This window comes from Corvus moneduloides, chromosome 2 (genome assembly GCF_009650955.1).
Source record: "Corvus moneduloides isolate bCorMon1 chromosome 2, bCorMon1.pri, whole genome shotgun sequence".
Lineage (NCBI taxonomy): Eukaryota > Metazoa > Chordata > Aves > Passeriformes > Corvidae > Corvus > Corvus moneduloides.
In genome coordinates, this window is record NC_045477.1 from 112,398,630 (window position 1) to 112,424,126 (window position 25,497).

Consider the following 25,497-nt stretch of genomic DNA (forward strand, 5'->3'; position numbering starts at 1 on the left):
GATAAATCATTTTAGATAAATAAGGCATTTATTTAATAATTATTCATCTTCTTGTTACACAGAATTCTGCATTTGTTTCCATGCTAAAAATAAATAAGATGTTGGAATATCATATGTTTGAGACGGACCAGGTCCTGCCCCAAAACAGTGTATTTCTGAGGAAATTCATTGAACCCAGATGGATTTATGGCACCTTGGTAGAGATGAAGTAGTGCTAACAATGTTTTTTTCTTATTTTTTGTCCAGGAATTTTGGTCAGTCAGCTTTTAAGTCCAAAAATCAAAAGATTGAAAGTGTAAATAAAATATGAGTTTAGTCTCAGCAGTAAAATAAACTCCATGAATATACTCTCTTCAGGAGTGAAAAGACCTTAAATCCCAACCTTCCTTAAGTCGCTGTGTAATTATCCACTATAGGAATGCACATGGCAGTTTAGAAGAGTTGGTGCATGTTGAAACAAATCTCTTTACAGCAGTGAGTGGGAGATCTTTAGCTCTGTGCCTGTCCTGTTGCTTTATCCAGTCTTACCAACACACAAAATGTATGCAAGGTGCCATTTTGATCCCTGTATGTGCTCAAGATGAAAGCCCAAAGCCAAGAGGTACAAACACAATGTAAGATTCAGAAATGAAAATAATCAAAGGAATATTAGGTTTTTAAATCCTCATTATAATGATTAAATAAGTAATGCAGTACATACATATGAAATTTCTGCTCCTTGCTGCATGTTCTGCTAATGGCTCTTCCCATTCTTATGGCTTACAATGTTCAGAATTAGTTCTCATGTGCTTTTTTTCAAGTGTCAGTGTTTAAAACTTCCCTGCTAAAGTAGTTTAGCAAAGAGCACACGTGTTTCTGCCAGATATCCCTTGGGAATGGAACTCTACAGGAATACCAGTCTCTTTGCAGAAACCATTGCAAGGCCAAACTAACACAGGTGTAATTGCATGTCTATTTTACCTAACTTTTAACTTTTTCAGAGAAAATATAGAAATATTTTGTAAAATTATCTCCTTTTGAAATAGTCTCTGATTTCCTTACCAAACAGAAAACTTATTGAAAAAAAAAAAAAAATCCTGCTTTTACCTATAATTTTATTTCATTTTTATTGGATTTATTTTCAGAAAATGTATTGAACCTAGTGTTAAGACAAGCAGATACTCTTGGAAACTTTCAAGAGCAGCTGGAAATCAAGGAGCTCTATGAATATTTTGGTTTTTAAAAAGCAACTGATTTTAAATTTGAAATAAACATATTTTCTTACATTCTTTGCAACAGGTGGTTCTGCTAATCTAACCTGCCGAGCTTTTTTTGGATATAGTGGAGACGTCAGTCCTTTAATCTACTGGATGAAAGGGGAGAAGTTTATTGAAGATTTGGATGACAGTCGAGTCTGGGAAAGTGACATTAGGTAAAAGAAAAGGCTTTTTTTTTTTTTTTTTTCCTCCATTTTTTTTATATTTAATGTAATAATTTTTATCACAGACTAACTGAGGAGCACTTTGGGTCTGATCTCTGTTTTTGCAACATCCATGCTTTACCTTTTTGACTCCACCAGTAGAGAACAGAAAAATGCCCTTCTCAGCCAAATCTGATGTTAGAGACTTGCAAAAGCAGAATAGCTACCCAGAAAGAGCTGTAGTGTTGACCAGCTGGAATTTATGTAGTAACCTTTTCAAAATGTGGTGATCTACAAAAACAACCATTAATAGACTCAGTAAGACAAAATAAAGAAAAAATAAACATCTTGAGAAAAACAGCTCAAAAAAGTATTTTCAAACATGAAGCCTTAAATAAATGCTGAAGTCTGACTTCCCTTTTAGAATGTTTTGATTTCTTCATGAAAAAAATCTGAGTTTCCTAGGATGTTATCTGGCCTGTGAGAGCCAAGCATCCTGTTATGTGGGCTGCTTCTATCTGCTGAAATACTTGTTTTGGAGAGGATCTGGCAATTCACGCCGTGTACTTCTGCTCCTAAAAGTGCTGCCTCATTTGGAAATTAAGGACAAAAGTGGTTTCTTATTGAGAATTACATGCTTGAGATAGCATACTAAATCCTATCCAATATGAAGTATCTGCTTGGATCTGAAGAGATTCCTTTTTCATTTATAACTCTGTATGTGTGTATATCACTGTTTCTATGTATCATAGAAATTCAGACTCAGAAATTCAAACTCAGAAATTCAGGCAAATTAAGTGTGCATGCCATGGTTTATCCTCAGCCAGCAGCTAAGTTCCACACAGCCACTCACTCACTCTCAGGTGGGGAGAAGTACCAGAATAAAAGTGAAACTTGTGGGTTGAGGTAAGAACAGTTTAATAATTGAGACAAAATAAGAGATTGTAATACTAATTATAATAGTAAACATATTATTAATAATAATTGTAATGAAAATGAGAGATAGAGGAATAAAACCCAAGAAAAAGAAGTTATGCGCAATACAATTACAAAATCAAGAAGACCACAGAGATTTTCAAGGTCATCATCCCCAGATACAGGCAAAAAGGAAGTGTATTGCACCCCAGTGTACTTTAAGTTTATTGTATAAAAGTCAAGATCAATACACTAAATGGCATATGACAATAAGGTCAGCTACATTTTGTGCTGAAACCTTTCCTAAGTCTGTCAGCAAGTGGCTTGGCTATCTGATGGCCCTGGTACAACTTTCTTGTTTTGTGGAGGGAGGAGCAGAAAAGCTCGTTTCCACTTCTTTTGTCAGGTGTGACAAGAGGGAACAGCCTGGAATAATTTGTCATTTGCTTTCCTGAGTTCCTGAAACCACTGATGGTCTTGCTAAGAGGGAAAGAAAGTAATGGGAAGACAGGTGGCACCTTTTATTTATAATCTGTATGAGCAAGCGGCACCTGGTGTACCAGTTCTTCCTACTGTTTGATAAAACATGATCAAATTTTATAAGGCATTCTAGAAATTATCTCTCAGACCATGGCATGAATATATTATTTCTGAGTAGAGTGTTGTAGACCCTCAGAAAAAGCACAAATATTGTGTTTGGCCCAGACTTGTGGTGTGACTCTAAACCCCCAGAATAACTGTTTTCGATATTCTCTCCTCTACCATTCCAAGACTTCATGGATCAGGGTCACCATCAAAGTGTGCAATGATACATTATCCATGTGCATATCATTCTGCTTAAAGAAGACAATGAACTGCAGCTCTCATTAACATTTACAAAGCCAAACCTCCTCATTAGAAGTGAGGAAGAAAAGGGCATGTTATAATTAAATTAAGATTTCATCAAACCATAGCCAAATTTGAAGCCAGAGAGTCGTGAGTTGTAAGTAGCATTATTATGTCATGATTATCTAAAGCTTCACTGTGGTACAAGCAGAACAGCAGTGGTGGTTGGTTTTTTTCCTCAGGGTTCTCAAGGAACATCTCGGGGAACAGGAGGTTTCCATCTCATTGATTCTTGACTCAGTCGAAGAGGCAGACCTGGGGAATTATTCCTGCTACGTCGAGAATGGCAATGGACGCCGGCATGCCAGTATTCTTCTACATAAAAGGGGTAAATATGCAGCTTTTCTCCATGAAAGGGTGAAATGTAGGGGTGATCAGTTTGTAGAGATTCCCTCAGATGCAAGCATGAGTTTTGGCTTCCAAATTACTAGTCAATGATTATTTTTCCCCAGGAATTTGTATGACTTGCAAAATAAAAGAGAAAGGATGTCGCTAATTATGGCTGCCGCTGGAAAAAATACAGTAACGCCTTTTAATTATATCTCTATAAAAGATGCATTTAATAATTCATTAACTTTAAAATTAGTAAAGGCTCAATAGAGAAAAAAATAGTAGGAAACCACAGGTGATACAACTGTAATAATTTTCTGTAAGAAATAAAATCAAATTTTAGGAAAACAAAAAATATCCCATTCCACTTCTATCACCTAAACCCCATGCCAGGGGGGCTCCTGCATAGCCTGACTGTGGATATTTTCCTTCTAACACTTTTGTTTAACATCAACATTTCTGAAGTGAAACACCATGACAGAAACTTCTAAGAACCTTCCTGTTTCCCCTCACCACTCACATCCCATGATTCCAGCCTGCCTAATGGCCACAGCCATCTCCTGCAGAGATGATTACAGGGAGATGGAGAACTGCCTGCAAATCAAAGCTCCCACACCCTCTTTGTCCACTTTACCTTCCAGGGGGTCCTCCACATACCTGGGATTGACACTCCCCACCCTCATGCAGCTTCCCGTTGGCTTGAGGGCAAAGAATAAGCAGCAGCAGAGTCTGCACTTTGCTGTCATTACTGTGTTTTTTTTAGACTGTTTGTAAAGGTGAGCAAACCAGGATCTTACTGGGGTGCTGAAGTACTTGTGGCATCCCAATTTATATCAAAGCAGTGATATCTTCCCTAAATTTAGTTTTGTAGCATGCAAAGTCTGTCTAAGCTTAGAAGGAAAACATAAATCAAGATATTGTGATAAATTCATTTAAACATATTGTTGGGTACCTCCAATTATTTTAATAGAACTTAATTTGTAGCCATTTTTTTGAGCTCTTGTCATTGCTTCTTAAAAGATGCAGATGTGAATTACCAGATGTTCTGCTTAGACTAGCATTTGTCCTATTTTCTTGAATTTACTGAGATGAGAAATTAACATTAAGTAATTGAACCTCAACTATATATCAGCTAGTAGTTATATACTCTAGTTCAGAGACATTTGAACTCAGAGCAAGAGCTTAACCCAAAAAAACCACTGAAATCCAACAGTTTGTTCTTAATAATCAAATTTCTTGATGGAACACCGAAAAGAAAGAATTTCAAAACTTAAATTACTTTAAAACATATACTTAACTAACTGGCATCTATTAAGTCACATGCTGATGATGAGTCCTTATTTTATCTTCCACACAAGCAGTACCTCCAAGAATGAAAACACATAAGTCTTCTCTGTTCTGTGACCACCAGATTTCTAACTAATCTAACTTTGTGCATGCATGAATTTTGCAAGAATCTACTTTCCTTGCTTCCTTTCTTAAAGAACTCAGTAAGTGAAACATACCACAGTATGTGGCCTCATGATGACATGCTTAAGAGGGAGTAATCTCAATATTTAATTGCCCTTATAAATAGTAAAAGGACAAAAATAGCAGAAAAGCTCCCAAAAATATTTTTTTCCTCTTTAAGTAAGGCTGAATCTGAAATAGATCTTGACGCAAAATCTGTTGTGCCCTCGAAAGACAAAAGGTACCAGATACAAGCCTTCTACACATTTTGCATGTTGACAACTGTTTCAGTGAAATGATAAATTAAGCATGACAGATAAAAATTTGAGCTAGTTTCTCAGGTCTCCTAGGAAGAGGAGTTTTGCACTGCTTGTTTAGTCTCTTGTATATCACCATGACAACCTTTCGGTTTAGGTTTCCTTGTTTAGATCCACATTTAGTCTCTGCTAGAAATGAGTTAGCTGTTTATTAATTTCTGATTATTTGGCTGACTTAGAACAATTGAGACCTAAAAATTAGGTAAATTTGCTTCCCGAACACCAAGACATTTTCAGATGTATTAGTTTTGGCTGGTTTTTTAGTTAGTGATATTTTTTCCCAGCAGTATAAGAATACAAAAATGCTGAATCTGGAATGTTCACTGCATACCTGAAAAAGAAATTATAATCCTTCTTAAACTTCCTATGTGGAACATTATCACCAGGATCAGAAGGGACAGAAGAGCAGAAATCTCTGCTGCTGAACAAATAGAGTTCCTGGAAAAAGAGGTATTTAGGGCTAAACGCTGCAGTGGGGATTCAGGTACAAAGTTTGAGCCTTTCAAACACCATTGCAACTGCTGCTTCGCTCAGCTCAGTAGAGTCTCTGTACATTAAAAAGTCCAGGGGGAGATTTCAGACATACCTATAATTACATAGGCCCTGAAAGGGCAAGAAGTCAACAGTCTAAACCATCAGAAAAAGCCTGGATGCATCGTCCTTAATATTTCCACTGGCCAGCCCAACAAGGACACACACTCACCTCACAGAAACCCCAAGCAGGGTCCATCTGAGGGTGGTCCCTGCCCAAACCAGAGCCTGGCACATTCAGCCAGGGATAAGGGGGCTTCTGCTCTTCCCCTGACATGACATTGGAATGGAAAGCCAGAGCCTCTCCTTTCCTGAAATGAACTTCCAGGAGGGGAGCAGAACACAGTGCCCCTGGACTCCAACAACACTTGTGCAGGAAAAGTGAACCCAATTTCAGCAACCAGCACTGGGAAAAGCTGAGGCTCCTGGCACCTCCCTCTAGTGCAAACACCAGTGCTCAGTATCTCAGGGAGCCCAGCCCTTATTTTCTCCTGAGCTTCTTTATTTTTTGACACCAGTGGAGAAAACCTATGATCTATGTTTTTCTGCTTCCAGCTAACCATTTCTGGAATCCTAAATTTCCACAGATGCTGTGCATAGGGAGCATTTAACTCGAAGCTAAAGGCAGTAGAGTATCTTAAGCACGACATTGCCAATGCTGTTTCCTTTTGTCATTCATTCCAACAAAATTTATCCAAAAAGATTGGAAAAAGAGAGCAATCAGAACCCAGAAGATTTAACTTTCATCCCTTTCCTCCACCTTCTGACCGTATCCCTATCACCTTTACAATAATCAAGTTATTTTCTCTTTTGTATGGGAAAAAAACCTACTTGTTATAATCTAAGGTTGATTTTGTTACTTACTGGTGATAGGTGCCATCAATCATCTATAGCAGTTACAGGTTAATCTTCAGCCAGGTAGAAGAACCTTCTAGAAATTAATTCTGAGAGTGGTACTGACAGCAGCTAAGCAGAAATTTATTAATGACAGACCAGAGATTGCAGATTATATAAGAGGTGGATCACAGACTATAATTCTATTTTTTTCATAATTTTTTCAATTAAAGAAGACAAGATTATAGTCTATCAATGTAGGAGAAAAAAATGCAATGCATAGGGAAAAAGTATGCTCTTCTGCAATGTTATGTATTGACAAGTATGACTTTCATGCAGGATCAAAGTCTTCATAATGTCATTTAATAATAGATTGTGTTGTAAATACAGGTTATTATCTAATTATGTGATTATTTTTTTGAAAGGCTTCTCTGCATGTCTGCAAGTAGAACTCCACAGCAAAAATAATCTCAAATTCTATCCTGGCATTATTCTTTAAGTGGTATTGATATTATTTTAAAACATTAATAATATACTGGTATTTTTCCTGGGACAGGCACCAGAACTAAGGTAATATGCTTTCATGCATTTTTTCAAACTATTTACTTCCCTTTTTTCCATTGTCATCTACACAGTATTATCCTCTAATTTCCTGCACTGGGGCTCTTTTATGGTTTTGGTTTGTTTTCCTCTGTCATCGGTGTTCTCAGTGAGCACATATGAATCTTGTTGACTATAACTTAATGAGGGATAGTCAAAACAAGTTTGGAGTTTTTCTTCTGTCAGGAAAAAAAAATATATTTTCACTGAAGTAAATTGGTTAGAGAAAGATTCTGTTTGAAATGCCCATGAAAATACATGTTTGAAAAATATTCAAGATAATATTTCCTAGATGGAATGCATCTTGAGGAAAATTACCTTATTTTAAACTCATCATTTCTTAATGCATAAACATCATATTAATATTTCCTGTACAAACTAATAGCAAATTCTGAATAGAATTATCTTCATATGCTTATTAAACCAAATTATCTTCATATGGTTATTGATGGTCATAGAATTGCAGACAAGCACCTTAAATTGCAATGACATTGACATAATAGTGTGAATCTGGTTTGTTACTTACAGACTTGAATGTGTTATATGCATTTTCAGTCAGTTGGACACAATTTCACACAGTGAAACACAATTTCACACACTGGTAGTGATGAGTGACAATTAAGACTTAAAAGAGAAAAGAAACTAGTTCTTTTCTAACCTCTGCAAAGAAACTCCAGGTGTTATATCTCCCTTTACCAAAAACCTTCACAATGCTTCTGAAATTTCTGAAAGGAAACTCATCCTGTGAAATATGAGAGCAGTGAGTTATATTTCAGCTTCTGGTAATTGGACCTAAGTACTTGTTCATTGCAGTGAACCTCTGAGTCTCAATGGAAGCAAAACTGTTGAAGAACTCCGACCCACTTGGTCAGTTCAGATATTACACGAGTCTATCTTCCACTATATAAAGCATTCGATTTTTATTCTGTGCTGCAGGGAAAGCTTTTCTAAGATCCTCATCAGGTTGTAGAATTGGAATTGGAATTGAAATTGGATTGGATTTGATGGAATTTATTTTTTTTTTCACCTATGGCCATTGAAGAGGTCTTCAAGTTGTCACTGTGCTCGGCAGTGCAAAGGTTCATTCTCCCAAGAGGTTCATGACACAGGGCCAAAAGTCAAATATCAGTTCCCTTCTTGTCCCAAACCCAACTAAGAGTGACTGTCGTTTAACGCTTAACCTCATCTAAAATCAGTCAAGGAATAGAATTCTAAAGACCTCTGCCTGAATGAAACTTTTCATAAGACCATTCTTTTAATCAGTAAAGTTTTTCTCGTCCTTTAGAAAATTGGACTAAGATAACTCCAGTGAAAATTTTTTTAAGATTACTCAGCATGTTGCTAAATCTAGCTTTCCTCTGACAAATCTTAGTTCTGACAATGTGTCAAACTAGTTGGTTTCTTTAATGGATTGCTTTTTAAAACAACTTTTGCACCACTTTTATCACAGTTCTTCTTTTTATGTAATGTCTAAGTGCAAGTCTAAACTGCATTGGCAAGGACAAAAATATTTCAAAATAAAATGCCACAAATTGTTCCTATAATCCTTGCATAGCTAAATTATTCATTAACGCTATCCTCAGAAAAAAAAAATGTAAACAGTATGTTTTATGATCTTACATCCTTGGAACTCGGTACTCAATTTTTTTCCCCCACATTTTTAGTACTTCCCATTGCCTCTTACATTCATTTCTTTCAGAAGATCTAAATGGAGTAATAGTGTGGGTTTGTCTGATTTCTGTAGTACAATTAACAAATAGAAGCTCTCCTGCTCAGGAAGGCTTCAGGTCATGCCCAATTCATTAATTTGGGGAAGATAACCAAAGATTACTGCAGTTCCACACCATGACACTTTTTTCCTTCAATATTTATCATAAACTGCCTTTAAAATGCATTGTTATGTATTTAAATGTAGCAAGCTTCAGTAACATTGCAGCATCTATATTTTTCCAACTTTATCCTCTTTTGAGCTAACATACTGTTGGAGATAGTCAGTGTAATTACTCTTCTACTGGAACAGGTATCCTGTACTTCTCAGCAGAAATAAAAATCTCATTGATAAGAATATACTTCTATTATAATAATTTATTATCTCTCTTCTAATAACACTGGAAATCCAACAGCACCAAGGCTCAAATATGTTTCCTGCCATACTAATGAATAGATTAACAGGATCGCTGTCTTGCATTTGCACACGTACATGCTTATGTATATATAATCCCCAACCTGACTAATTCTTTTTCATAAGGGAATCAGGAATATATATTATTTATTGATACAAAAAATAAACAAAGACAGCCAGGTCTCAACAGTTCTAATAAATAAAATGAAACTGCTGCACTGAAAACCATATTGAAAACCATAACTAAACTTAGCCACCTTCCGTCAACTCTGCAGACATCCATGGGCACACGTGGCCCACACTGGCAGAAAGCCTATACTTTGTGCTAAGAAATTATTTCATAATCAAGCTAATAAGTAGCCCAAATCCGCTTCTACTGCTATCAGAAGTACTATTCTCCTACAGTATCAATCAGTAATTATTCACAGCAGTATCCATATAGGATATCCACGTAGGATATTCACACATATCCATCTAGCACAACCAGATTTTGTTCGGCAATTGAAACAAACAAAAATCCTAAAAATAAAGAAAAAGAAACCCTAAAAAGAGAATAGATTTTATACATATGTGCATTGGATATGCATATGCTGTATACAGCCATGGTTCCATATGCTATACTTCGGGAAGATAATTTGTTTTACAGCCATGCCATAACAAATACTCTACTAAGCATGTAAAAAAAAAAAAAAAAAAAAAAAGAAAGAAAAAAAGAAAAGAAAATAGAAAACAACCCATACTTTTTCATTTTAAAACTGTGAATATGGGTTTCTTTGTTGCTAACTTAAACTCTGCCTACTCTTTATGAAATGAGACTCAGACAAGTGTTCCTGTGTTAGCAAGCTTCCTTCTTCCTCTAGAAGAAACACACCCATTCATAACCAAACCTGCATGTTGTAACACATCAGTCCCTGCTCTCCTTCAAAATTATATTCATTATCTTTATGGTTCCTTTAATAATTGAAGTCTGTGAAAGTATACCTAAATAAACTGAGAACAGCCTCTAACCAAACCCTATCTCTTTGTGAGTTAAATCATCCAAGACAGGCAGAGAATGGAAATCAGTTTAGGCCACAAAGTTGCAAAGATTTATTTATGTGCTAACCTGAAGCTCTGTGAATCGTCCTGTTGACTTCAGAGGGATTACTTATACTCCATGAAGTTGAGCAATCTGCGTAAGCGATTGCAAAATTGAGACCTTAGACTGTAACTGGATTTTGAAAAAGGCTCAGAAACTGAATACACAGCTATAAATCACATCTGCTCAAAGAGTTATAAATCATGAAAAAAGAGTGTTTGAAATATAATTATTTTTCTTAGTAGCTCAGCTGTATGAGGGCTAAATAATGAATAAAATTAATATTAAATTTTTCCAGATCATTAAATGTAAAGCCCCTGAAGCATGTTATATGAGTTAAAAGATAAGAATCTTTGACAGAACACTTTTATTTACTTTCTTCTTACAACTTCAGCTCTGATAAGTGAATTACCTGTATGACACAGTGAATGGAAGTTTATCAAATATTAGAGCCAGGTGAAGATTAAAGATATATCCTACAAATGTGCCCAGTAATTAGGAAGGAAAAGGTATAAAATCAGTGTATTTATTACCAGCCATATTGTCCTAGATATTTGGAGAGGACACATGCCTTCTTTTAATTAGCTGTCTCTTTCACTGAGCTGCTTGGCCAAAGCCTCCTGATAAGGAAAAAATTGTAGCCATTGGTCAAAATGCTTGTAACAAATCTTATTTTAAATTGAAGCTATTTATTCAGAAACCAATCTACTACTGCTACAGAAATCAATGTGTTTTCCTTGGAGTAGAACTGCTCCTGTACTAGTGGAAGACTCTTGTTAATTGCCTGTAACTAAATGGTTGCTGTGCTTCTGGATGTAACTCTCTGGCACTTGCTCGTTTGTTGTGTTTAACAGAATGCCTGTCCCCCTAAGGGTTAGCCAAGTAATTTTCCTCAAGTATTTTTTACATTCAGTCTCAGCTCCTTAAGGAGGGCCAGGTCTGTAATTTGAGCAACACAACACAGGGTCTAAATAGATTTTAAAAGGTTTGCACTTCTCATGTCTTGCTTCTGATGCGGAATTGTGCTGAAATTGAATCTTTTTAGTATGTAGCCACTAAAGGAAACTTGAATTTTTGCAGGAAAAACAGATCACACTTCAAAGGGAGGGTAATGCCTGCTGCAGCAACTGTGCTCAAATCTCACTGTAAAAGGCAGAATAAAGCAGCAGAAAAAAATATTATTATGAAGGTAACCATGGGCTGTAACCTTGCTGCTACTCTTTAGCTTGGCTTTAACAGTCACTACATCATTGTTCAAACTGTTGGCACACACATCACCAGCACCCTTGGCACTCACAGAGCACCTTTCAGGAGTAACCTCTCCTAGGGAAGAGCCAGAGCGCCTTCCTCAGTTCACATTGGGAAAACCAAGGCGCAGAAATGGGAAATGGCTTCAGTCACCTAAGGGGCCAACAGTGGAGGCCTTCTGCTTCTTGCACCTTCAGTTCAGCTCAACACAGAGGAGCACCTCCTAAAATCCCTGAGGCAGCTAAGAGCCAGACAGTGACCCCTTAGGGCACAGTTTAGCATCCTGCAGAAACACAAACTCAAGGCCTGGAAACAATCAACCTTCTGTGACACTGTGCCCAGGCCAATCCCTCCTGCCTTCCACGGTGCTGCATGGATGTGGCTGCCCCACTTCCAGCACTTTGGGGCTAGCTCACGCACCTCATGGGCTGGGTGTAAGGATGCAGCGATCTGCTGGGCTAATCACTGCCCCTCTCTGCCTCTGAACCCTGACAAACAGCACCCAAGACACAGAGTGAACTTGTGCTGAGAGATGCTGTCCAGCACAGAGGAAAATACAAGCTGGCTCTGTTAGATCAATAGACCATGAAACTTCCTTTTCAAACAAACATGTTTAAGAAAGAACCACCTTATCTCTGTACGATCCCAATGGGCTCAGCAGCAGCACATGAAAAGGTAATTGCTAGTATGTTTCAGGCTGACTAGAGAATTTTGTTGTTTGCTTCGATTGCCTAATTAAGGACAGTTTCGTGTGCTTTCAGATAGATTTTACTGAAGCAAACATAAAGGCATAATCTTACTTTATGGGGAAACATGTAACTAAGGGGGACTCTGATGGCAAAAGTGATGCAGTGCATTAGTCTGATTTCATGCATAGAGACAGAAAACAGATGAATATCTGCAGTTATTTCTTTCCATTTAATATAAAAATCCTTAGTTTAGAAAAAACTTCTGTTTTCCAGTTGTAAAGTTTTTCTTTGCCTTTAGTGAGTCATAACAGCAGGCACATAAATGGAGTATTTTGCGCCTAGCAACCCAAAATATTAAAGTCTTTCTTCTAGTTACCATTGAACAGCTGCATCACCTGTATTACAAAGTGATAAGCAGGGTATAGTAAGCCAGTGCAGAGTAATTTCCATTTCCATTTATATTCTAAAATACTGCATTACTTGTCTATGCAAACCATATTTTGTTGAGTGTTTTTAATAACATTTCCCTCTCTGGACCAGAAGAGTATAGGGAGTTTGAAATAACCATGTCAGTGTTAAAAATATCTAACACAAAGGAGTTTCCATCACAGTTTTGGAAAGAATGACATGGAATATAAATGCCTTTTTATTTTATTTTATTACATTTTTAGTGTCTTCTAGAGAGCAATGAAATCTTCTTACAGTTGCCTTGTAATAGTAAAAAAAAAAAGGTGTGTGATTCTCAGTAGAAGCTGTCAAACAAATGCGATTGTCAATTTTTCCTCTAACCTTTTATTTCTCTAATTGAATTGCATTGTGCTGGGTTATCAAATCTGCACAACCACACACATACACAAAAAAGGTTACTCCAGGTTCATGGCACTTCACTCAGACAAGCTGCCCACTGGAAGAGGACACTGTGAAAATAACACTTGCTCCAGCACAGATTTTTTTATGAAGCAAATTCTGTATCTTAGATTTCCAAGATCTGGGGTTTTTTCATTCCTCAAAACTGAGTGATTTGGAAAAGCATGGAAGGCCTTCAGATTTGCCATGTAGTGATTTAAAATTACAAAATTGTTAGCAAGTTTCTTCCTCCTCCCACCCTCCTTTTTTGACACCGCCAGTTTTCAGTCAATAGGCAAATGAAAAGGAACAGAGCTCTGTGAGCTTCCTTGAGAGTGCAACGTTTCCAACTGAGGGAGGTAAAAGTCCATGGTGGCATATTACCTTTGGCCCAACAAGTGGCTCTGGTGGTGGTGCTGGGCGCTTGTGGCAGCCACAACTGACCAGGCCCCATGCTCAGGAACAGAGCTCCATGGTGATGATCTCAATCCACCCTGTGAGCAGACAGCAGCAAAGACACCAGGGGGTTGGCCTGAATGTCACAACAGACAAGTCAGGACAATTTGCTGTGTCTACACATTGGCTAAGCCCACTGGGGGAAAGTGAGAATAAAGATGAACTGCAGACCTCTGGGTAACAGTGTTAAAAATATTAACACATAACTGAGATGTGAGGTTGTAGGGTTCCTTGGATAATGTGTCTTCACATCTCTCAAGTGTTTTGTGGGGTTTTTTAATTATTATTAATATTGGGGTTTTTTTTATTTGGGAAAAAGAATCAAACCCTTAATCTTGTCCAGTTTGTTCACATTCTATTTGTATAAGGAGTAAGGGAAGAGCTGGTTTTGCATTATAGTCCTCAAAAAGGAAACATTCACCTTTGCTTTCATTGTAAGTCGAATGGCAACATTTATCTAGGTAAAGCAAACTGTGATCTATCTGCATACTTCTCCCCAGTGATATTTATTTTTAAAATGAGCAATTCAAATGGTGTATCAAAGGAAAAAAACTTACTGAAGAATAAAGAAAAATCAATTACGTATTCATTCAAGGGTCTTATAATGAAATAAATACATAAATGTGGGGTTCATCATTCATTATTTTATTTTAATGTTTAACAAAAGTGCAAGGTCTGTTGCTGATCTTTCTGTGGTTTGAAATGTGGTTGTTACTGCATTTTGTAATTCTTTGCAGAGCTGATGTACACAGTTGAGCTTGCTGGTGGGCTTGGTGCTATTCTGCTGCTGCTTGTTTGTTTAGTGACTATCTACAAGTGTTACAAGATAGAGATTATGCTCTTCTACAGAAATCATTTTGGAGCTGAAGAACTAGATGGAGGTAAGGCAGCTTCTCAGCACATTTCCTACTTTCTAAGAATATCTGTCTTTTATTTCTCTCCACCAAGGCCCAAATTTAATTTCAGTTCAAGATGTGTTAACAACTCCAATTTTAGGTGCTGACTTGAATATACATTCCTCATACAGCACACAAGCACAATCACTGCTGAGCTGATGTATGTGCTGCTCTCTGGAGCTCCAGAAGACATCCGTGTCTTTTAGATTTTTATTCCTGACACTGAATGTAAATTGCCAACATTGATGCATTAAAGATTTTCACTTCCTGTCAGTACTGAAAACCAATTTTATTTCTCCGTAAGCAAGGGGGTGTCCTCCCTAATTGTATTCAACAAATAGGTAGAGGTTGAAGTGAATCTCAATTTACTGCTTGTTTAAACTGATCAGTTTCAATAAATTGTTCTGAGTGTTTGGGAATGTACCCTGCAGTTCTTTTGCTTAATCATGAAGTGGGCTGCTAAATGGTCATTAAAGTTGTTCTGTGATTCAAGGATATCCAGCCTAAACAAAAGTGATCCACAATATATGCACCAGCTCTGTCAAACATATACATGCATTTTCATCTTTCTCTTTCTAAGCACTTAAGGAAGAGGTCTTCTTTGCTTCTAGCCTTACTAATCAAAATTGCTGTTGAACAGCAAACTGGGTTGAGCTGCAGGCTCTGATTAATTAGATTTGGTTTCTTGGGTCAGAGCTCCTGATGTTTTGTGCTGCCACTATGTCTTTGGTGACAGAACCTTTTTTCCTGCAGAAATACTAATTAAAGTTTTTTTACAGGTCAAGGTAACAGCCTGTAGGCAGAAGCCATTGTGATATATTAAAATAAATGTGTACTGATAAGCAAGTGATGGCTAAATCTGTCACTGATAAGGAAAAGAGCAGTTGCAGAATTACAGGTCCTTATATAAGACTTCCATAATAAAATCACTAGGGAATGACCCATTTTTGCCTCTCATCTAAAAATGCACAAGGATTCAAAATAGAAAATTCACAGAACAACAAGCCCAAGAACATCAGAACATTTTGTAACCTTCTATGGGATTTACAAAAAGATGCGTTAATGTGGTCGCTCAGTGAGGAAAAAAGTCAGGTTATTCTATTTACTTTATCAAGGAGGAAACTGAGGCCCAGAGGGACTGTGAGTCATGGAGGATTTTGACAGACACCTTCTTTCTTTTTTTTCAGAAGCTGAGATCCTCTCTTATCCACAAAGCAGCCGCCAGTTTAAATGGGCATGTTTACTTCCATAAATTGTGTGAATTTAATAACAGTCATATTAGAATATGCAGAAATAGACACTTTAAATAGTAACTGTTTAGATAGATGTAACAATTTTTTCTCTATTAGTATCAGTAATTCTTGCTTTTATAGCTGTCATTTATCATTTTCTCAAATCACTCCAATTCATTTGCAGATTTACTCCGCCAGGTGTTACACTCCTGCCTCTCTCTCTTGTCCCATCCCAAACATTGGTCACCTGGGAACAACAATACTTGAGTCATGCATTTTAAACATCAAAAAAAGGGACCTCTAAAGTGTACTGTTTTGTGATTCAAAAGGAGGAAAACCAATATCCATTCAGTTTATCCTTCTGAGCAAAGGTCATTGTTAAAGAAGGTCAAGAATGGATTCTCAGAAGATCAGTGCAAACACTGATAGATTGGGTGCTTAACCACAGCAATATAAAAAGAAAAATGCTACTTACAAATTCCTAATGAAAACATGTAGCTTCTACCATGTTCAATATGCTGGCAACATGGATAAAACCCATTGTGCTAATGAAGTGACTTCAGCTGCACATTTCACTTTGTCTCTTTCACTTACACATGCAAAAGAAGAAAGATGGAGAGAAAATGTTCCACAAAAGCCCAAGCCATGGCTTGTGCAGAAATAAATTGCAGACCTACACTGAGATCCCTTCCTTTGTCTTAGTTTGTTATTGACAGACACAAAATGCTGAACTCTAAAATCCTATTCTAATCGCATCTCCTGCAGTGCAGCAGCAGAGCGCCCACGTTCTATTCATAATTTACACAATGTTCTGTCATACTTCAGGACAGCATGGAGATAAGCAAACATCAAAATATCATAGTCTTTTTTTTTATGTGCACTGTATTGTACCCAGAGAGAATTTGAAACCCTTTAAAGGTGAGGTGCAATTAAAATTTTCTGTTGAAAATCTCTTTTAAAATTCAGTGCTTCATTTCTTCCCTGATCAGAGAACAAGCCCTTCAGGATGTCAAATCTCATCACTATTCCTTTTTCTTTTCCAAGCCTTAGACACATTAGTTTTTCTCAGGCTAACTAACATACACATTTCTGTGGGAGGCATGGGTAAATTGTGAGAAGTATTTGAAAACAAAGTATTTAACCCTTACAGCTAATGGAACTCGATTTATTACTTTCTTTAGGGATACTGAAGATCAAGCAAGTGATCACAGCTGTTGATTCCTCATTTCTTGAATTTACAGTGTTGAATTTCCCAAAGTTTTATTCTCAGGCTAAGGACTAGACTTTACTTCTGTTTTTTCGCTCTCCTGCAGACACTGCAGCTCAGTCCTGGGAATGGGAATTGAATCCCCCTTTTATCTTTTTGTGGTTGATTCCCTGCCTCCCCTACTAATTTATAATATAATAATATTGGTGCTTCTCCTCTGACTCCTTGCCTGTGCTCTCCAACTCTGTGGGAGCTGACTCCACCCCAGGGGATGACGTGATGGACACCACATTGTGTCCTTCAGTGCAGAGCAGCATAGCATGCCCATGTCCTGTCAGGGGACCTCACTGTGAATGTCCGAGAGCTCCCCTGGTCACTGGAGCACAGGGGCAAGAGAAGCACTCTGACCCTTGCAAAGGAGAGGCTTTTTTACTTACAGGTGTTTGGCATGACCTTGCATCTCAGAGCCATAACTCACCACTACCAGTTTGGTGGTCAGAAACTCCCAAATCTGTTGGAGGAAAAATTCAGTCCAAGATCTCTCCACATATGCAGTAAAGATGATAGCTTGAAGTGCTATGCAAATGAAGAACTGTTTGTACTGTTCTGAAAACAACAACATTTTCAGAAATATATACTTCACTGGGATTTTCTGAGGGCTAATCTTTGTCAAATGTCAAGCAACCCTTTTAGTTTTGCAGCTTTAATCTTAAAAGCTTACTTTAAAAAGTCTTGTCCATAGAGCACACTTTAGGGACTAACATGATGTTAGCGAAATCCACTTTTAGAAGTGGTAATTTCTTCTATTTTTTTGTACACTGAGCTCCAACAAAAGAGATTTTATACCATGTTCATTCTCTGTGGAGTGTTTTAGCAGTTGCTTTTTATGTATTTTTATTTTCCAAGGACCTTCTCTTTCTGCCATTCCCAGTTTTTAAATGACTTTATGAAAAATGTATCGTATTTTAACTGACAGAGTGAAAATTAAAATAACCATTTACAAGTATCTGCGATCAACACATGTCCTGGTTTCCTCCTAGCTTGCACTCTGTGACCTTAAAAGCTATTTGTATCAGAAGAGATATTACTACTGTATAGAAATCTAAATACATGAGCTGACTTCCAGGCGCCCTAAAATCAGTGGAAATTTTCTCATGATTTTACCTGGGACAACTTTCTCCTTTGTTGTACTGTTCCTGCTCATCAAACTGTGCAAGGATCAGTCCCCAGGCATGGCAGCCACAGCAGCCACAGTGAAGGTGGAGAGGGGAGCCACTTCTCTCAGTAGTGCCCATTATGATCCTGCCTTAGAGTGAACAGGAGTCTCAAAGTGACCAAAACAGCTACTTTTGACTTTTTTTTGCCATTTCAAGATCTGAGAGGTTCCAGTGGATATGTAGATATCTGTATGCCAGTTTTAATTTATGTTATGGATAAATCCAGAAGTCTATGGATGACAGGCTAAAAACCATTGGACATGGTCAGATAGACAAAATTACTTAAAAACTTCCACACACGTTGGTGTTACAGGTTCCAGTTTCAAAGGAAAGAGCATGTGGTACAGCTAACAGCAGAAAGAGTTTTCAGGTATCTGCCACTACCATTACCTGGGTACATTTTTAACTTTTTAAATTGGTGGAAGTTTTTTTATCAAAGAATTAATATGTAAAGGTGAACACTATCTTAAAAGAAAAATAAAAGGAAAATAGAAGAAATTTTATGCTAGCAGGCTGGCAAAAATAAGTAGCAATTGAAGACAAAATCTTACCAAATGTGTTGTAAATAGTTTTCTAATGAAATTTGCATAAATATCCTCTCTCACAGCTATGCTGACAAGAAGTCAAGCTTTAGGCTCAAGAAAAAAAAGAAGGCTATAGGCAGCTGACAGCTAGAAAGCGAGAGCTTTGTTTAAGAACTGATATGATGAGGTTCACAATGACCCTTGGTGCCTTTAGGTTCCTTCACCTACAATATTGGGCAGGAGCTCATTGTGGTGTCCTCAGTCTTCTTCTCAGCTTTCTTTGCCATGGAAACCTTAGTGAATTGAAGGAAGCCAGGGGCCTCTGTGCAGCTCTGTTACAGGGAAGGTAGCAGGGCCCAGGCCTGGCAAGTTACGCTTTTGGTTCTGAAAGTGGCAAAGTGGCTGCTTTTTTTTTTCTTTCTACCACATTGCTGAAATAAAGCAAAGTGCTCCTAATAAGATTAAAATGTGCTGCTTCTGAGCTCTCTCGGTTCAGGAAATCTGGTTTGGATTTGGTACATGACAGCTATACTGTTTCATGGCTGAGCTGTTTGCCCTTTCATGAGAGATGAGTTTCTACTTCTTGCTGAGGGGAAGCAAATCAATGCACAAATTAGGAGACTGATGAAACTGGTTCTTCCCTGAAGTTTCTGTTGCACCTGGGAGTCCTTATGTAATCATGATGTTTGTCCTTGCTATTATTTAACTGCAAAAGACCAGCAGGGTTCATGGATGAACCTATGGGAATTCCCAGATAATATCTGGTATTATTAATATAATATAATATAATATTATATTATATATTAATCCAGGAGAAGAGCAGGTAAGAAATACTTGTTAGTCGTTTCCTGGGTTTCATCCCAGCAAAACTCTTAAGCAGCAAGGAATGGCAATGCTTTGAGATGCTTCAGGTTTCTGTGTGACTAAGTTATTAACTTTCAAATGTAACTTTTACTATTGGTTTAAGCACCATCAAAGCACTTGTGTTAATGATTATGCTATGCAGGTATAGCTAGACTGAAATTACTGCTGAAGTTAGTGACTTTGCAATTACTGAATCTTCCCTGGGGACGCACAAAATAAGTTTGCAATAGCAGTCTCACCACTCATTTATATATTCTTATTGGCTATTGGCAAATTGTGACGATAAGAAATCCTGTTCTATGAATATCAATTTCAAATTCTATTAAAATCACCTTAGAAAAACACAGCTCTCTTCTTTCTAAACATTACTGGTTACAAAAAGGGATTTTTCTCTTATTTAATTACAATTTTATTGCTGGAAAACTGTTTCTTTTAACTCTTCTTGTTTATGCTATTTATTTACATCTGAAATGCAATTCAAACAATAAAAACTCAATTTATGTCTCCACTGAATATGGGGTTTTGTAGATTCTGTGCATGAAATGTGCTAATTCAAAAGAAAATTCCCGCTTTTTTTCCTCTCTTCCTATTTCATAGCATTTAAAGTGCATGTGTACTATATGATATATATATATCTCTCTTAAAAAATAAAATATTACCAAATCATCTTTATATTCCAAATGAAGAGATTGTTATAGGTTAGAAAGTTCAGATGCAAAGTAGAAAAAAAAAAAACTACCATGCAATTCAACATTGCTCACTCTGCACAAGGATATGAACTATCATGAGGAATGTTACATTTAAAAAATACTATGCCATGGAAAAAATTGTGTAGGTAGTTCTTAATTTTTTATTAACATTAAAAGGGCTTGACATTTAAAAATAATAGAAAATGTTACAGTGAGCTTCATCAGCAACAGCAAATAGTGTGACGAAAAGTATAAGTATTTTGAAAGACCTAGGATTTGAGCATTTTGTTCAACTAAGCCTTAAATTACATTTTTTCATTGTATTAAGGATAAACACTATCCCAATGTATATATTAAATGTGGCTCCCACAACAGTGAAGTAAATACAGGTTAAGAAATGCCATAATTTTGAAGCAACTACAGTCTCTGAGAAATTTTGAAAGGTTCTTTGCAGCCTTTCCTGAACACAGAATGTTTTTTTAAAGACAAAAGCTTCCTGTGTCAGTTTGGCTGCACCTCCCTGCTGCATTTGGAAGGATCCAGTCTCCTATCTCCAAAAACTCCCTGTGAAATCCTGAAACACTGAGTTAAATCAGTGCATTGCTCCTAATTCCTGTATGAATATCCTAGTACTCAAGAGGAGAGCATGTGCTCTGCTGAAGGAATCAGCTGTCCAGTTCCCTGTTGATTGGGAAATGAAAGCTCTTCCCAGCCTTGCTGGCTACACTGAGCTGTGGAGCACCCTTGTGCGTGGTCAGCTGCCTCCAGTGCACTCAGTGTTACTGAAGGCTCTGCAAACTACGCTCAGGATTTCAGGATGCACAGACATCTCGGTCTTAGGGCTTCACTGAAATTAAGGTCGCTGTGAAATGCAACACTGTAGGATTTCTCCTTGTTTTGATCTCTTAATCTGTGTTGTGCTAAAATGTATCATGCCAGCTAAAAGTCGGAATTTGTCACTGGCTTGAACATGGCTGATAAAAAATTACTCTATAAAGGTTTTTTTATTTTTTTTAATTTTTCATGTATATATATAATTTTTCTGGCTCCCATTAGCAGAAATATCTTCAATGTTTAAGTCTAATAAACCCTCACAGGCCCAAACTGCTGACTTCTTGCAGTGCAACATGGAAATCATTAGAAAACACGTACATCTATAATGCAAATTTGAAGTTAAATCTGTTCAGTGGTCCCTGTAGAAGAGGAAATTTTGTCTTTCTTTATGTAGGCACCAGCTTATCATTTCATGTGTAGCTGTTAAGAGAGCATGCATACAGATGAGCTCTTAGATGTCTGATAGCAATTTACTTACCCAAAGATCCCATTTGCATGTGACAAAGTAGATTCATACAGAGTCTGGGTTTCATTTTATGCTTACATTGAGCCTTTAAGTGACTGCTGCTGAGCACATCCTTGGAATAACAAGAAGCGTTTATAGCTTCATCCCCTAAAAATTTATATCACTTCTTCTGGATTAACATTGTAGAAAGTTACAGGGAGTATGATAGCATACTCTGCATTTGGATGAGTATCAAAAGGAATGGACAGCATTAAAGAATGCATATTCCAGTGATGCAACAGGTACTTTGGCTAAAATCCTGGGCCACCAAATGAAGTAATCTTTCCATGTGTTATTAATGAAGCTGAGATTTGACCCTCAGTGTTTGCCCCTAAGGTCTATCTAAACCTGTGGCTGAGTACAGCTCCATGACCATTGCTCACTTACAAACGTCTCACTTTGAACCCCATGTAATGGTTGAAATGATATGACAGTTTCTAACTCACAGTCTGTTTTGCCTGGAGTCTTGCTGTAGCAGTGGTTTGGGGCTGACTGAATCATTTGCGGACTGAATGCACCACAGCCTGAGCACAGGCTGCGTTTGATCTCGTTGTGACGAACTAATCCAGAGCTTCCACATGCCTGATGCCTGAACGCATCTATTCAGATATACCCTAGACCCCAACCATTCTTTGCCCTACAAATACTAATAAAACCAGGAGGGAAAGATATTTTCCCTGCAATACAGGATGATGCAGCTGTATTTAGTGGAGATGCTGGAGCCTCCATGATATGAAAAAAGTGTACTTTGAATGTGTCATAGCATGAATAATTTCCCCTCCAAGTAAGATTGTGCAAATCATCTTAACAGACAATACTCAGCCTTTAAACCAGTTTGAATTCTGCATAATTTCTTATTTTTTGTCCCTTTGTGAAATTATACATTCTCATCTTTACTCAAAGACTTTGAACAGAGCGACACTGGGCTCAAGCATGTACCATGGTCAAGACCAATACTGAGGTGACAATAGAATATGGCATTGCAGCACCAGCATTTTGCCAGTTGTAATAACTTCCCCACATATTTTTTGACTTCACTGTCTGCCAACTCTTTTGCTGGGTTAACACTGTCCTACTGTAGAAACAAAAACCTGCTGTGTAATTTCCCTCTATATCATACTTGATCCAATCAGTCTTATTTTAATGTGTTGTCAAAGGCAGCAGGTGCTTGTCTGTCATTAAAGGACACGTTTTCACAAATACTCAAAAAAATCATGGAAAGTGTTAACCATAAAAGGCAGGGCTTCTCTTTTTTCTTAGTTTCCTTTTTTGGCTGTGTTTTGGTTGTTGTTTTTTATTTGTTTTGGGTTTTTCTTTCTGTGGCTATAACAATCCAATAGATAATATCCCACAAAAGATGCACAGGGCACAGAATGAGCACATGGTCGAGGGTTTAGAAAGTTTAAAAGTAGTAATAGTACATTAGAAAGTTTAAAAGTAGTAATAGTACAACCAAATTTGTTTTGTCATCTGCAAATGAGCATAGTGCACATGGTTCCTCAGAAGGGAGAGAGGACTGTTCAAGATTACCACCGCTCAATTAATTTCATTTACACTCTTTGCATCCACCCTACAGCTGGCAGGCTTTTCTAAATAATGCTACCCGACTACAAAAAGGTGCAAAATGAAGAAAGGACCAGCTCAATGAATAAATGAAGTCAGCACTGATTGAATATAACATTACTTATGACACACAGTATTTAGAGTATTCAATCAGATCTCTTTTACAAGCAATTGATATTCTCGGTAGTCTGTGCATAATGTTGTCAAGAGAGTTAGAAGGATGTTAACATTTCATTACTCTTGCCATTGATTTTCCTCTGCTTTCTTCACAACAAAAGTCAAAACGTGACCTCTTATTCCACTGAATTAGTTCAAGAGCACTTGGTATTATTGACCTCCTAATGAAAATTAATGGTGGCTCTTTTGATTCAGTCTTTCAAGTACATTTAAAACACAGGCATGGTTATTTCTCATATTGAAGTGAAGTAACGCACAGTTAAGTAATGAAATGTACATTAATGCAACATTAAATTTGCAAATTTAAATGCACAGAATTCAAGACACTTAAACTGCGTTATCAGGAGCTGACGCTGCAAAGATTTAAGCTTTGCAATAATTTCAGACCTGGAGAGCTAAAGAGTTTTACAAGGAATTCTATACGTACAATTAGAGCATTTCAGCCCCAGGTCCTAAATTTACAGTAAAATTCTGGCAAGACTGAAATGCTTGTACTGTGCAGCAGAGACATTTGCACATTAGCTTAGGAATTTCCATGCTCTTCTTTCCCCTTTTATGTTAGAGAAGAATGCAAACTCTTCACAGTGACTTTTGACTTTTGTGCTATGAGCTGTCACCTTGCAGTTGAGTGGATTTTCTTCATCTGGATTCTTACATAAACTGACTTCTGTCTATGGATATGGACCCCTCCTTCCCTGCATCTGTGTAACTAAGGATTATGTCTACCAGGTGAAACAGGAAATCTGAACGGATGCATATCTGTAGATTGGGTGAAAGCTTGCCATTTAATCTAAACCATTTCCTATTCCTGGAAAAGTCTCCCAGAAGTAATACCTGGGGAAATATCTGGGAAAACTGCTAGGATAAGGAATAAACTAACTTAATTTCTGTCTTTCCCTAGACAACAAAGACTATGATGCATATCTATCTTATACCAAAGTGGATCCTGACCAGTGGAATCAAGAAACTGGAGAAGAAGAAAGATTTGCTCTTGAGATTCTACCAGATATGCTGGAAAAGCATTATGGATACAAGTTGTTCATACCAGATAGAGATTTGATTCCCACAGGAAGTAAGTAATGTCATCATCCTCATGTGGTTTTGAAGGAGAAAATGAGTGATTGCAGTGATTGTTTTAGTCTTGTTTATATACCTACTCCTTCAGAATGTCATCTTTTCTCCCATGTTTTAGAGAATGGTGAAGACACCAAACATTAATGTGCATTTCCCAGATAAGAGGATTATTATTTAGTAATTGTATTGTTTTAATTGAAGGTAAAACAGTGCAGAAAGGGCATGCATAAGTAAAGGAAATGAAAGAGACTAACATTTTTCAGTTTTTTTAAGAGCTTGAATCTCTAGGAATGAATACTGAGTTCTTTCTTTTCAGTTCCTTAGATTTTGTTTGGAAAGATATCCTTGATTCTGAGTATTGCAGAAATTCAGATAGGAAGGAAAAAGTTGTGTTTGGACTAAGACAATGGCTGAGTAATAACTTCTACACCAGGCAAAAGTAGTGAATTCTGTCAGTGTCCACTGCAGACCACTGTGTAGTGGATGTACTTGATCATTGTCAGAGACTGAAACTAGAATTGATTCCAGCTGGTACAAGTAGATCTTTTTCATGTTTCTTTCACATATTCCAACATAAGTACAGTAATGTTTTGTCAGTTGTTGTAGTATTATTCATGACTTCAGTGTAACCACATGGACACTGACTAAGTTCAATACCTTTAATAAAAGATACAAGAAAGGATGCTTGGTATGGACAAAGCACAACATACAACTTCAAACAATCTCATGGATATTTTTTAAATCCACCGCAAACTAAACACTAATTAACAGGAGACAACACTGTTCTTATGAATGTGTGTGGCAGTGCCATGAAAGAAAAACAGAATCTAAGCCTACCAAACAATTTAGAGTATAATTTGGGTTTGAGACTGAGGTCCTGAAGCACATGGCTGCTGCTCTGTTGTCTAACTGGGTGACTTTGCCTTTTTAAAGGTAAAAATCATGATGGGCATACTTGTTCCAATAGTGATATAGATGATACAAAGCCACAGCTCATGAACAAACACTGACAATTC

General features: G+C 37.2%; 1 protein-coding gene across 2 annotated transcripts in view; it reads left to right on the forward strand.

The window, feature by feature from the left end:
- Positions 1 to 25,497, forward strand: part of IL1RAPL1 (interleukin 1 receptor accessory protein like 1) — a 711,140-nt gene that overhangs the window by 674,705 nt on the left and 10,938 nt on the right. For both annotated transcript variants that reach the window (XM_032100865.1, XM_032100866.1), the window contains exons 7-10: positions 1,279 to 1,411; positions 3,382 to 3,527; positions 14,437 to 14,580; positions 24,309 to 24,479. In XM_032100865.1, coding sequence (XP_031956756.1) covers positions 1,279 to 1,411; positions 3,382 to 3,527; positions 14,437 to 14,580; positions 24,309 to 24,479 — 594 coding nt within the window. The remainder of the gene's footprint in view (positions 1 to 1,278; positions 1,412 to 3,381; positions 3,528 to 14,436; positions 14,581 to 24,308; positions 24,480 to 25,497) is intronic.